The 14,648-nt window shown below is 36.6% G+C and overlaps 1 protein-coding gene across 2 annotated transcripts in view; it reads left to right on the plus strand.

Moving 5' to 3' along the window:
• The window catches only part of RBM46 (RNA binding motif protein 46), a 74,251-nt gene that overhangs the window by 52,580 nt on the left and 7,023 nt on the right, over nucleotides 1–14,648 (plus strand). Inside the window, exon 5 of one of the 2 annotated variants that reach the window (XM_006867904.1) lies at nucleotides 9,318–9,377. The exons of the other annotated variant lie outside the window; for it this stretch is intronic. Within the exon in view, the coding sequence (XP_006867966.1) occupies nucleotides 9,318–9,373 (56 nt within the window). The 3' untranslated portion in view covers nucleotides 9,374–9,377. The remainder of the gene's footprint in view (nucleotides 1–9,317; nucleotides 9,378–14,648) is intronic. 2 annotated transcript variants of the gene reach the window in all.

Genomic DNA, 14,648 nt, shown 5'->3' on the forward strand with positions numbered 1-14,648 from the left:
TTTTTTTTTTTTTCCTCCCCCCACCCCTTCTTTCTTCTCCTGGTTGAGCTCTGATCATCCAGTCATCCGGTCCCGGTCACGTGGGTACCATCTGCAAGTGTGGGTGTTCTTGTGACATGCTCTCTCTTCCTATCAGCCGGCAGCTCCATTCTCCACTTGAGTCCTCCGTGGCCACGTCACTGACTCTGGGCCCAGGAGTCCTCAGGTCTCCTCACACTGCTTGCCAACCAGGTCCCCAACCGGGCCCACAGAAGGCAACTGAATATTGTAAGGCTTAGCTCGCTGCTTCATTGCTGCCTTTACTCCACTTCTCTCCATTGGTGATGTGTGTGGTCACCAATCCGAGCGTGCATTTCCACCAAGTCTCAGTTTTGGAAGGGGGCCTGCGTTGGTAGAACCTGACCAACTACCCCATTGTCTCCTAGGGAAGCGACCCATTTGTTCCTGTAGTAACAGTCCATATGCCTCCATTGTTTCGTATTTTTCCTGTAGATCTTTCATTCTAGACGTATCTTTTGTTCTTCTCACTGCTCCAGGCTGGTCAGCTCGTCCTTTCAAGTGGAGATTTCTCATCTTTGGTGATCTGGATGTGGTTCTGGTTTCTACCTATAGTCTTATGTATTGTAGAGGCTCCGCATCTCCTATTATTTTTGATGTTATGTGTCTTTGAGTTGATTCTGACCCATAGCGACCCTGTATAGGGTTTCCAAAGAGCAGCTGGTGAGTTTGAACCCCCAACCTTGTGGTTCAAACCAGTCTTCTGCTCCAGCGCATTATACCATAGCACCATACTAGGATTCCTCTTTTCAATTAGAATGTGAGGTATATATTTTGAAACCCTTTCATTGGGAGCTTAGGCATTTATTTTGATTATGTTCTCTAGTTCAGTTGATCTATTTATCATGAGATAAACTTCTTTGTCTTTTGTTTGCTATTTTTAATTGCTATTACCTTGATGTATTTTCTTCCATCCTTTGACTTTTTAGCCTGTTTCCGTGTTTGTGTGTAAGGTGTGTTTCTTATAGACAGACTACTGAAACATCCTGTTTTCTTATCCATTCTGCTGTTCTCTACCTCTTGTAATTAATCCATTGACATTTGATATAATTATCGATTATGTGTGAATTTTGGTGTTTTTAATTTGTTAAATATGCTGCTGGTTTCTTTGTTCGACTTAATTTTATGTGCTGAGTTCATTTTGTTTGTGAGTTCTCTTGTCATTTTCTTCATTGTTCTTATTTTAATGTTTACTAAATCTCTTATGGCATTTCTTTTTCTTGTTGTGATAGGGATGTGTAATTTTTTTTTTTTTTTTTGAGATTACCCTGTCATTTATGAATTTCTTTCTCAGTTTGAAATAGACTGTTTTATTTTGAAATCTACTTGATTTCTTAGACAGTTGGAAATACTGTCAGTATACTCCCCCCCACCTTTTTTTGTTGTTGTTCTTTGTGGTTTTCTTAATTATAGATAGTTATCTCTGGTTCCCTATTTTTAGTCTCTTGTAAGTTTGTTTTACTTTAAATATTTCTATATCTGGATTGGATTTTGGGTGGTGTTATCATGTATGTTAATCTTAGGTTGCTGTTTGCTGTAATTGGTTCACTATCCAAAGAACACCCTTTAACATTTTTTCTAAAGCTGGTGTTGCAAATTCCTTTAATTTCTGTTTATCTAATTTTGCCATTGTATTTGAGGGACAATTTTTTTCTTTCAGAGATTTTATATGTCATCCCATTGTCTTCTTTCCTGCATGGTTTCTTCTGAGAAATCAGAGCTTAGTGTTATTGATTCTCCTTTGTAAATAAATTCTCATTTTCCTGGGCTACTCTCAAGATTCTTTCCATGTGTTCGATTTTGGAGTTTGATTATGATATATCTTGGTTATTTTCTTTAGGGATCTGTCTGTCTGAGGTTCATTTAGTGTCTCAAGTGCTTATCTTGTCTTTCATGATGTTAGTGAAGTTTTATTTCAACAGCTCTTTGACTATCTCGTCTGTGTTTTTCTTTGTCTCTTCCTGTTTTGGAATTCCATTCACCCATGTTATTCCTCTTTATGGTTTTCTACATGAATCTTGGGCCTTTTCCGGATTTTTCTTAGTATTAATACCTAGATTTCTATTTGCAGGTTTTATGGTAGCTTAGTGGTTATGAATCCGGCTGCTAACCGCAAAGTCAGCAGTTCGAAACTACCAGTAGTTCCATGGGAGAAAGATAAGGCTTTCTGCTCCCATAAAAATTTGCAGCTACGAAAACCCTGTGCAGGGTTGCTATGAGTCGGAACCAACTCCACAGTACTTAACAACTACTACAACAACATGCTATCTATAATTCTTTTTTATCTACTTTGTTTGCTTGTTTCTGTGTCACTTTCCTGAATTCTTCCATGTTTTCCTCCACCTTTCTGTCAATCATGTGAAGGTACCTATGCAACATTTTCTTGAGTTCTTTTTCAGAGAGTTCCGATGCCTTTTTCCTCTCAAAAATGTTTTCTCTCTCTGTCTTTCAGTCAGTTGGTTGAACCATTCTATTTTCTTTTTTTATGTGAATGGAAATTGTCTGTTGCTTCCAAGACAGTGTGGTGTTTCATTTGTGTTTATGTGTGTTCTTAAGCATTTGCCAAGTGCCTCCTGGTGGGTGTGATTAGAGAATGGAAGCATGTGCATTGTTTTCTGTTTGTGCAGCTCAGTTTTAAGGTGGGTTTGGCTGCTGAAATATGTTTACCTGTGCTTTATGGACAACACAGAGGCTTTCGCTTTGTGGATCATGACAAGCTATGGACAACATTGCAAAATATGAGTTTTCCAGAACAGTTAATTGTGCTCATGAAGAATCTGTACATGGACCAAGAGGCAGTTGTTCCAACAGAACATGGGAACTCTGAATGGTTTAAAATGATGAAAGATGTGCACCAGGTGTATTCTTGAACCATACTTATTCAGCTTGTATGCTAAGCAAATCATCCAAGAAGCTGGGTTATATGAAGAGAAACGTGACATCAGGATTGGAGGAAGACTAATTAACAGCCTGCGATATGCAGATGATACAACCTTGCTTGCTGAAACTGAAAAGAACTTAAAATATTTACTGATGAAGATCAAAGAGCACAGCCTTCCGTATGGATTGCATCTCAATGTAAAGACAACAAAACCCCTTACCACTGGACCAGTAAACAACATTCTTATCAATGGAGAAAAGATTGAAGTTGTCAAGGACTTCATTCTTCTTGGATCAACTATCAACACTCATGGAAGCAGCAGTCAAGAAATTAAATGACCTTTTTAAAGTATTGAAGAGCAAAGATGTCAGCTTGAGAACTAAGGTGTGCCTGACCCAAGCCATGGTATTTTCAATAACCTCATATGCATGCAAAAGCTGGATAGTGACTAAGTAATACCATAGAATTGATGCCTTTGAGTTATGGTGTTGGAGAATATAGAAAGTGTCATGGGCTGCCAAAAGAACCAACAGATCTGTATTGGAAGAAGTGCAGCCAGAGTGCTCCTTGGAGGCCACGGTGGTCAAACTTTTTCTCTCATACTTCGGACATATTGTCAGGAGGGAACAGTCGCTGGAGAAGGATATCATGTTTGGTAAAGTGGAGGGTCAGAGAAAAAGAGGAAGACCCCCAGCGAGACGGATTGGCAAAGTGGCAGCATCAGTGGGTTCAAAGCATGGCCACAGTTGTGAGGTTGACCCAGGATGGGGCAGTGTTTAATTATGTTGTGCATGGGGTTACTTTGAGTGGGCACATAATAACAAGAACAAATTGGCTGTAGCCCGGTAGGTGGGACTTCAGAAGGTCCATTTGTGACTAGGCTGTATGGGCATGCTTGCTGTGGCCCATTGGGTGAAGCAAGGGGGAAAAAAGTAAATAAAGAAACAAGCAAACAGTAGGGGCAAAAGAAAATAGTAAAGAAGAGGGGAAAAACAGGCAACTGCTAGAAAAGGAATATAATAACCAAAAAAGAGAAAAGAGGAAGAAAACATAAAATAAACCACAAAGAGAAAAATAAGATAATTAGAAGAAAGAAAAAGCACTAAACACAGTTAGGAAGAGGGATGAGTAAAAGAGAAAATAGACTGAAGAGTTGTAAAGAAATACATGTTGTTGTTCTGAAATGCTGTTGAGTCGATTCCAACCCATAGCAACCCTGTGTAGGATTTCCAAGGAGCAGCTGGTGAGCTAGAACCACGACCCTTGCAGTTCAAACGGCTTTGCAGTCTGACACATTAACCCACAGCACCACACCAGGACTCCAAAGAAAAATACAGAAGAGTCAAAAATAAATAAATAAATAAAAGTGAGGTTGGGGGAGTGAGAGAAACAGAAGAAAGGAAGATAAAATGAAACAAAGATGGAAATGAAAATAAAGGAAAGCAAAGAGAAAGAGGGATAAGAAAATAAACAAAAACAAGGAAAGGGGAAAACCAGGACAGATTCCAAATTCAGAGAGAAAACTGGAGGCTCTTGCCATCCAATGATTTTATATGGGTAAGTGGGCAAGGGATGAGACAGTGAAGTTTAGTCTTATATGGAGTTCCTGTAGGGCTAGGTGTTTTCTGTTCTGAGCCCCCAATCCAGAAGTAGTTGGTGAAGTTGGGCTCAAGGTTTTTCCATCCCAGGGGACTACTGGGGCAAGAACTGGGCTAGAACTGGCTCTGTAGATCTAGAGCTGACCTCAGTTGAATGTGGGCATTGGGGTTGGTGTGGATAGCTCCTTATTCACATTGATGGTACTCACAACTATGTTTCTTACCACTGAGAGTAGGAGCTTCATTGGGTGGTGGTGGCCAGGGTACCAGTTGCCAGGGCAATGTGGGGTACAAGAAAAAAAAATTGCCCCTTTCTCTCTGCCAGTAAGTGGTATGCATCTGCACCACAGAGCTGCCACCTGCATTTAAAAAGCCATCCATGAATGTTCAAAATGGCTATGCCATGTCTGTCTGAATACCACAGGTCACCTGTCTCTTTTTTTTCTCCGGTTTGTTCACTTTCTCCTAGTGAGAGCTAGTCTAGGGTTGGCCAGGACTGGCCCTTCAGGTTTGGAGCAGGGCTCACTTGAATGCAATCCATGGTTGATGCAGATAGCTCTCAACTCATTTTGATGGGGCTCAACATTGTACAGCTCCAACCCTGGAAGAATGGGAACTTTGCTTGGGGTGTATGCAGATGGGGCCTGGCCACGCTTCTGGTCACCAGGGGAGTGTGGGAAATAAGAAAAAAGTTTCATCTTTACCACCACAAATAACCAATATGCCTCTGGATCACCAAACCGCTGTCTTGTCTGTTAAGTTGTTCACATAAGTTTAGGATAGCCATGCTTCATCCTGTCTGCTGGTACAGGTCACCAGTCTGGCTCGCTCTCTCTTTTTCTTTTTTTCCCACACTGTTCAGCTTCCTCACCTAGTAAGCATTCATCCCATTTCTCTATCCTGTCATCTGAAGGCTATCATCTGTGCCTGGTTCATTTGGTTTTATATGTGGCCTTTCTGCTTAGTCCTCCATCTTACTGCCTCTCCCTCACAAATGTTTTGAAGCCCCTTGTATGTTGTCATAATTGAGTAACAAATTGATTCTGACTCATACCGACTCTACAGGACATAAGAAGAACAGCCCCGTAGTGGGTCCTAGGCTGAAATCTTTATGAAAACAGTTTTCCTGATCTTTTATCCAATGGAGCAGCAAATTGGTTCAAACTGCTGACCTTCTTGTTAGCTGCCTAGTGCTTAGCCATTTTAAGACCAGGGCTCCTTGTAGGAGTTACAGTTGTTCCACAGTCCTACAAACATTTGAGTATTACCAGCTGTTAAAATATGAAAATTCTGGTTAGCATATATTGATTTCTCATGGAGATTATGCTTTTAATGTTGCTGATAACAATAATATTAAGCATTTTTTAGTAGAATTGATTATAGGCCATTGGAATATCCTCTTGCTGAAGTGTCTTCTTGACTCTTGTTCTTTTATGCTATTAGATTGTCTTCCTTTAGTACTTTAGTAGATACAAGCCCTTTGTTGGCTATTGTTGTTGTTATGTGCTGTTGAGTTGGTTCTGACTCATAGTGACCTTGCACAAGGTTTCCGAGGAGCAGCTGGGTGAGCTTGAACCACTGACCTTGTACAAACTGACCTTGGAGTCTAGCACATTAACCTGCAGAGCCACACCAGGACTCCTCGTTAGCTATACATGTTGTAAATACTTTCTTCTCCTGGTTCCCTTGCCTTTCTTTTGTTGTTGTTAAATGCTGTTGAGTCGGTTCCAACTCATAGTGACCCTTTTTAGTGTTTTTGAGCAGCGGCTGGTGAATCTGAACCACCAATCTTCAAACTGACCTTCATTATCCCACAGTGCCATACCAGGACTCAAACAAACATAAGTTCTAAACCTTATCATTCTTTTCTATTACAGCTATATAGCTTATATTATTTGTGTCCTTCTTAAGAAAGATTTGCTTGTCCCAGGATAAAAAAAGTTTCCTGTATTATCTTAAAGAGATTTAATTTTTTTATATTTATTAAAATTGGGAAGTAGGTATCAAAGTTCTTTTTTTCTCCTCAATATATTTTTTAAATCTAGTACCATTTAGTGTAGTGGTTACAAATCGGGCTGCGAACCAGAAGGTTAGCAGTTCGAAACTACCAGCTATTCTGTGGGAGAAAGATGAGGCTTTCTGCTCCCGTAAAGATTTACAGCCTTGGAAATCCTGTACAGGGTTGCTATGAGTCAGAACTGACTCCATGGCACATAACAACAACAACCATTTATTGAAAGGTCTGCTGTTTCTTGCACCTCTGCAGTGGCACCTTCAGCATAAATCCAGTGTGTGTGTATGTTTTCTTCTACTGATCTATTTCTGTTCTTGTACCAGTTATCTTAATTGCATAGCTGTATGTGAAGTCTTATACTCAGTAGAGTATATCATCCCACTTTTTTTTTCTTAATGTTTATTTTAGCTCTGCTGACCCTTGCATTTCCATAGGAATTTAAAAGTCTGGTTAATTTCTATTTGAAAAAACTCACTGGGATTTTATTTGATATTGAATTAAATTTTAATGCTATCATTGTGTACCAAGTGGATTCTGACTCATCGTGACCCTACAATAACATGTCAATTTTTGTGTCAGTTGTTATTGTTGTTAAGTTCTGTCAAGTTGGTCCTGACTCTTAGTCACCCTGTATAGTGTATCAGTGAATGTCTTTAATTCATCTAACTTTTGAAAGGTAATTTTTGTTAGTTTGGCAATTACTAACCTTTAGCTACTAGCTTTTGGCTTTCATTGTTTCTGTTGATAAGTCAGCTGTCAGCCTACTTGAGAAATCTTTGACTGTAAACTGTTGTTTTCTCCCCTTCTGATTGCTTTAAAGATTTTCTCTGTATCTGATTTTCAGGAATTTTACTATAATAGACTTTTGTGTCATCTTCTTAGTTTTTATTTCACTTGGGACTTTCACCATTTCTAAAAATCTGTAGATCACTGTGTCTTTCTGTTTTCACATACTGATTTTGTCCTCTTTTTTTCGTCTTTTCTCTTTATGGTACACCTACTCAGACAAATTAAAGTTTGAAACAAATGACCAAAAATCCTCCATTTTTGCATAATGTCAATTTTTGCATAATGACCTGGGCTTTTGGTATCTAGCCATGCATGTCATTAAGTGAGGAGCGGTTACCCATGTTAGACCTTTTAACTGTGGTTTTTGTTGCTGATGGTTATGTACTGTGGCGTCCATTCCAACTCATAGTGATTGTGTATAGAGTTTCCAAGATTGTGAATCTTTACAGGAGCAGAAAGCCTCACCTTTCTCCTGCAAAATGGCTGGTAGATTTGAACTACTCACCTTGCAGTTCTAGTAGCCCAACTAGTAACCCACTACACTATTGTTTGTGTTGTATTTTCTGTGTTTTTGTATATTCAGTCTGTATTTTGTCTTCTAAAACTTAGTTTTTAGAAGTTCTAAAAAGTTTACCTAAAGTCTCTGTAGATCTGTTATTGACTATTGTTTATTTTGTTTTAAATCACATTTTTTTTTCCTATATTCGTGATTAGTTTTGATTGAAGATTATATATGGAAAGCTGTGGATATAATTTGAAGGCTAGCATGGTATTATCTGTATTCATAGAAGATAAATTGTTTGCTTCAGAAAGGTGGCCCAAGAGTATCAGCAAGCCCACATTTCCTTTATCTAAATAGGGATTGAGAAGAGTTGAAATTGAATATAGTCTCTGTTAAACTTGGCCTATTTCTGTCTTGTTTTTATTATTAAATTGTTGCCTTCTTGTGTTTGTAGGCCAATGAGTAGTTTCACAGCTCTCATGTTTTTTGGTCTCTTAGCCTCAGAAACATGTCTGTCTATTGCCATCTTTCCCTGATTCTCAGATCGCTTCTTGGGAATTGGCTGTCCCTTCTAGGGGAATTGGGAATTACAGATCCCAAAGTTGTACACGCCTTGAGTTTTCCTTCTTATTTAAGATCATAGTCCCATCTTGGTAGTTCTCGGGGCTTTCGAATAGATATTTTTGTTTGAAGTAACTGGCTACCTTTTTAAATTCTCACTGGGAAGACTGATTGAAATTACCTAGTTAACCATGTAAAAATCAAAAGATACTGTCGATTTTTTTTATAATTTTAAGATAGTTATTTAAAAATAAAATTTATTAAAACTCTGTTGATCATCTCTGAATCATGAAATATTTGTTTATACTTTATTTTATGCACAGTTTCTTAGCATACAGAGTTGAATATACATCCCTACCAGAAATCTTTGAGACATGCAGAGTGATAACTACTAAAGTAAATGTTTGTTTATGGTTAAATTAGACTTCAAATAGAGAAAGTTTAGCTCTTAACCAGAAACGTATTTTTTAACATTTACTATTTTAGACATCTATCTCTTTAATACAGGAAGGAAATTATATTCCATATGTAAAGCTGTGTATATCTTATACAGCATTTATATATTTTTTAATTCACTTAAGTTATTTTGGCTTGTCAAAAATTTGTCAATATCATTTATATTTAAACCCCCTGTCTATCTTATTAGTAGGGTACTATTTCTTGGAAAGACCAACTAATAATTTATGTATTAATTCAGAATTTTCATTAAAATAAAAATACCATTCTTTTTGATCATCCTTACAGAACTTTAAAAACAACTGTTTGCCATTTGTTTCCTTTGCTATAATGTTTTTTTCCTATTTACTTGATCAAAAGTATTTTTTAACTAAAATGATCAAGGATTCCATGCACTTCCAAGATAGGGGTAACATCATCCTTAAAGACTCAATTATTTTCTGTCTCCACTGCTTACAGACAGGGAACACAATCTCTTCAGCCTGGACCTGTGTAGAAGAATTTGGAGGAAATAAACAGGTAAGTCTCTTAGCAATAACAAGTGATATATTTAGTTTACAAAGAAGTTTTCTTTTTGTGGTTGTAAGAAGTGCTGAAGATTTTTTAATGTATTCTTACAAAGTATTTTGTTTATTATAATCTTGTTAATTACAGACTCGTTTAGCAAAGTGTTAAAAAAAAGTTATAATGGTTTCTATATTTCTGGGCAGTCTCAGCTGTTGAGATGCTAGTGTGCTTTGTAAACCACTAAGTTGTTAAACTGATAGTATTGGATAGTATTGTAAAATAACTCTGGTTGACTGAGTGTGTTAGATATAGATTATCCAGCATCTCTCAAACATCTCTAAAACTGTGACTTTAAGTTTTTCAGCCTTATTAAACGAAAAAATATTACTAGTGTAATTTTAAGTAAAGATACTATATTCTAGTACTTTCCCCCCCCCCCCTTTTTTTTTTTTTTTTTTACCTACTGTGGTACTGGAAAGGATAAGCTTTAGTTGGAAGCTGAGATAATTTGTAGTTTTAGTAAAGATTTTTACTATCTTGAAATCTTTTTTTATATGTAGAGACAAGAAGAGTGTTGGGGTTCCCTAGGTAGAAATCCATGTACTATATTCTGTGTCCTCGAGTTACATTTTCTTTCTGTGCTCCAGTTTCTACTTCTTACAAAGGGAACAATAATAGTGTTTATTTTATAAAACTATTGCATGGATGAGCTGACCTTATGTTGTTATTTATATTTGGCACTTAAAATATTACCTAGCACTTAATAAAGTCTGTATAGCATTGAACGCTACAGTAACTTAACTGTGAATACCTTTCTGTTGCCTGAATGCCTTACTAATAATATAAACAGTTAGCACATATATGTTCTGTGTAGGAAGGGGTTTCTAAAAGTTTGTGGAAAATTCCCTTTATCTTTCAGTTACATTTTTCCATTAGCTTTTTGAAGCCCTTTTGTATTATAAACTGCACCCAAATAAGAGATGCATTTACAATATGAGATAAAAAGTTATTTTTCAGAAAGTATAAGATATTTATGCTTGCTGGTGTAGCTGCAGCTGTGGCTTCACAGATTTCCTTTTCTGTGTTTACCATGGTCCTTATGCTAGGTCTTTTTATTTTGAAATGACAGGCAGCCACATCAATTTACAGTACATATCAAGCAGTTCAACTTTTTCTTGTATTGTCTTTTCTCTGCTTCTTGGGAGCACTCCCATCACTAGTGACATTTTGCATGGGTTCCAGGATGTTATTCAAGGAGCTTTGGTTGCCCTGAAAGATAAGCACTGGACTGCTAATCATAAGGTCAGCAGTTTAAACCCACTAGCCTCTCTATGGGAAAAGATTAGGTTGTCTGCTCCTGTAAAGATTTACCACTCCAGAAACCCTATACAGGATCACTGTGAGTGAGAGTTGACTCAGTGATACTAGGTTTGACATGGTATTGGCAGTATAGCAGTAAACACTATGAAAACTACTGGTGAACTCTGAGGGATCACATTTTACTTAATATGCAGTTTTGAGATAACTGCTCTTGTGGAGATGATTAGCATCATATGGTGCTTTTTAAAAATCACACTTAAGTGTACCCAACACTTCATTCAAACCTTTGTTGTTCAAGGGTCAATTGTATGCTAATTTTTAAAGGTCATAATCTTAGCATAAAAATATAAATATATGATGCCAGTTTCAGAACTACATGTCTTACAACTTTTTGCAGTTCAAATTAACAACTGGGGCTAATTTTACGAAAAGATGTGAAACTTGAAAAGTTGCTCTTTTCTCGGGCTTTAATCATCTCTTCACTTTTGCTAAGATAGCTTATGTAGTAAGTTGCAGTTTTATAGCTATACTGAAATCTAGAATGCTGCAGCTGAGACCATAACTTTCCTCCCCATAGGCTTCTGTATTACCTTTTCAGAATGCTTTGAAAGTTAGCATTAAAAGAAACTTGACCTCTAATTAACTGCATAATGCAGATAGTAAACTGGACACTCTAGATGTGGTTAATTAGACTGCATCATCTTTGAGAGGAAAGCATTGAGGCCTGATTTATATAGCTATGCACCTGCTGTTTTACATTTGGTCGTCCTGGAGTTCATTTTTGCATATTTATGTCTTGATATTTGAGTTGGTAATTGCTGTGTTCAAAATATTTGAAAAAATGTTTTTAGTATTTCCCTGATACATACTGTCATCATTAAGAATTCATTATAAACATTTAATATTTATGCTCTGTTGGATGAAACGAAGTAAAAACAAGCCTAGGATGATTTATTAAGTTGAATTAAAAAAAAATTCTTCTCAAGCTGATTTTCATAAATGTTCCTTGAAGTAACTGTTTCTAAGACTTAATAAAGGAGCCCTGGTGGCACAGTGGTTAAGTATTCAGCTTCTAATTGTAAAGCCAACTGTTCAAACCCAACAGCTGTTTAATGATATAAAGATGTACAACCTTGGAAACCTGATGAGGCAGTTCTGTAAATCGGAATCCATTTGATAGCAACAGGTTTAGGTTTTTTGGCTGAGGTCAAATGCAGTTGAGAAAAACTGTACTATGTTTGGAAAGTTGATTTATATTACATACTAAGTCATAGTAGTAGCAACCTGTTAAGTTTCTGTATCCATCTTTCCTAAATGTTTTCCCAATGATTATTTGCCTAAGGGGATTCTTGCTTTGAGGTATTTGAATTGTAAAGAGTGTGGTGTTAGGATCCCTGGTGACACTGTGGATTAGGCATTGGGCTGCTAACAAAGGTCAGCACTTCACCACCAGCCAGCCACTCCACAGGAGAAAGATGAAATGGTCTTCTTCTGTAAAGATGTACAGTCTCAAATCTTGTATAGCATCACTGTGAGTCAGAATTGGCTCAATGGTAATGGCAATAATGGGTTAGGAACACTTAGGTTTTGTCTGTCTTATAATGTATTGATGTAAAATTGAAGCATAATAAAATACGTCGTGTATATGTATATAGTTTGATTAGTTTTGATATGTGTGTATAAATCTGCAGAACTATCACCATAATTAAAAAGTAAGCATTCCTATTACCCCAAAAGTTGTTGGATGCCCCTTTATAATCCACTCTTCTTGTTATTCTCTTACTCAAGGAACCTCTGATCTGCTTTATGTCACTCTTCATTAGTTTGCATATTCTGGAATTTGTGACCCTCCCTTTTCAAATTTTAAATTATAACATATATATACATATATATATATGTATAATTTAGAATGAATCAGCAATATTCTCTCTCTCAAAAAAAAAAATAAAGAAGTGTGACAAAGCTCTGTGTTTTTGATACTTATTATATAGCTTCCAAGTTTTACCAAAAAAACAAAACCCAAATCATTCATTCAAAATTATTTGGGGAAATATGTTTGTAAATTGAAAAAAATACTTGAGTTTGAAAACAACAGATGATTTTTTTCTTAAAACTGATTCTGAAAGAAACATTATTATATTATAGTAAAAATAAACTAATGGAGAACTAACTAACCAGTACTCTAAAAGAAAGCAGTCACAGGCAACAGCAGTTTTCCTTTATTTGCTTATTTTAACTTTATATTCTAAGAAGGTTAACAGACAAGATCATTAACTTTACTTTCAATCAGTCATACATTTTGTTTCATCTCAACGATTACAGTCCCCTCCCTGCAACAACAGTTATTCTACTTGCTCCCTGTGGCTTCTCCCTTTTGCATCTTAATTTCACAGATGAACAAAATGAAAATATTTGATGTACACATACAAAACAAAAAATTTATATTCATTTAAATGCCCTCAGGGCATATTGTACAAGCCAACTTCTTGCCCACAGGCACACAGCTTTATTCAGCCCATGGGTCTGAATCCCACTATTGCGCTGTCTTTCCATCAGATTGCCTCTGCCACCTTCTCTGCTGTCGCCGCATTGTCGCTGCTTTTCTAGATAGGATCTTATGCGCCACTCGTGATCTACCTTCTTGATGGTCCTGGGATCATCTTTTCCTGAAATGAAAGATTAACTACTACCCCCATTTAGTTACACATCTTCTACAATTACAATTGTGACAGTCACAATTAATCCTGCAAATAATTATTCACAATTGAATCATAAAATCCTATCAACATCATACCTCATCCCCTTTTACTAGATCCATCTGGACATGAAGAAAATTGTTCAGTGGGGATTCTACCTTACCCTCCTCATTTTGAAACTAAGCACACTCGTGTAAGCTTTTGTAAACCAACCACTCTGTGCCTTTACAGCCCTGCATTTAAAAAAAAAAAAAAATTTTAAACTTGTACATTAGCAAAGAATATTACTGAAGTTGAAATGAGTTTGTGAGGAAAGAAAATTAGAGAAATAAATGCTCACTCCCCCCCCCCCCCCCCAAAATAACTTTTTTTTTTTTTACAGCTATTTATAATAATGGGTACTAGCTGTAATTTGGGGAGTTCATGCATGCTTCCCTGCACTTTGGGCCAGCTGACCACTTCACAGGCTTGGGAGTTCACACATCATCCTGATCAAGCAGTCAGGCCTTCCTCTTCTCTCTCTCTCATCTAGTAAAGGTCTTATTATCCATTAGTAATATTAACATACTTGTGGCCACTTAGAAAATTTGATGATAATGTGTTATGGCCAAAAGTTACTCTTTATCATTTTCTAGTTAATGATTTTAAAATGTATTTTAGATTGTAAGTTGCTTTATAATATTTTTTTACTATACTTTCTTTTTACATAAGGAATTCTGAAAAAACTGTCTCCTACATCACTCAGGTATTGATTGTCGCTGCAAGGACAGAAAGTATAGAATGATAAATGTGCATTTCTATTTGTTGTTGTTAAGTACTGTGGAGTCAGTTCTGACTCATAGTCAACATGTATAGAATTTCCGAGGAGCAGTTGGTGAATTTGAATCAATGACCTTGTGGTTTACAGTCTAATGCTTATCCTATAGTGCCATGCCAGGGTGGTATTATCTCTAGATTTGAACCCAGTCATATTTTATATTCTGGGAACGTACAGTACAAACTAAAAGAAACAAACTAAAACTATTTTTCAGCTGAAATTAACTGTTTCATTGCAAGAATACTTTCAGTTGTGTTTATTGACTGTTTAGAAATTTAAATAAGAAAATGGTAAAATAGGAATTTTTTTCAAAAATTTCACTAAAGATCTCATAGAAATCTGAAGAATTGTTTCAAATGTTTATTAAAGGTCTGGGAAATGTATTTCCTAGATGAAAAGATCAGGTGCTACACCCTTACATACTATTGTAAAATAGTGCAGCTGCCAAGT

Source organism: Chrysochloris asiatica, unplaced genomic scaffold, assembly GCF_000296735.1.
Source record: "Chrysochloris asiatica unplaced genomic scaffold, ChrAsi1.0 scaffold00112, whole genome shotgun sequence".
Taxonomy (NCBI): Eukaryota; Metazoa; Chordata; class Mammalia; order Afrosoricida; family Chrysochloridae; genus Chrysochloris; species Chrysochloris asiatica.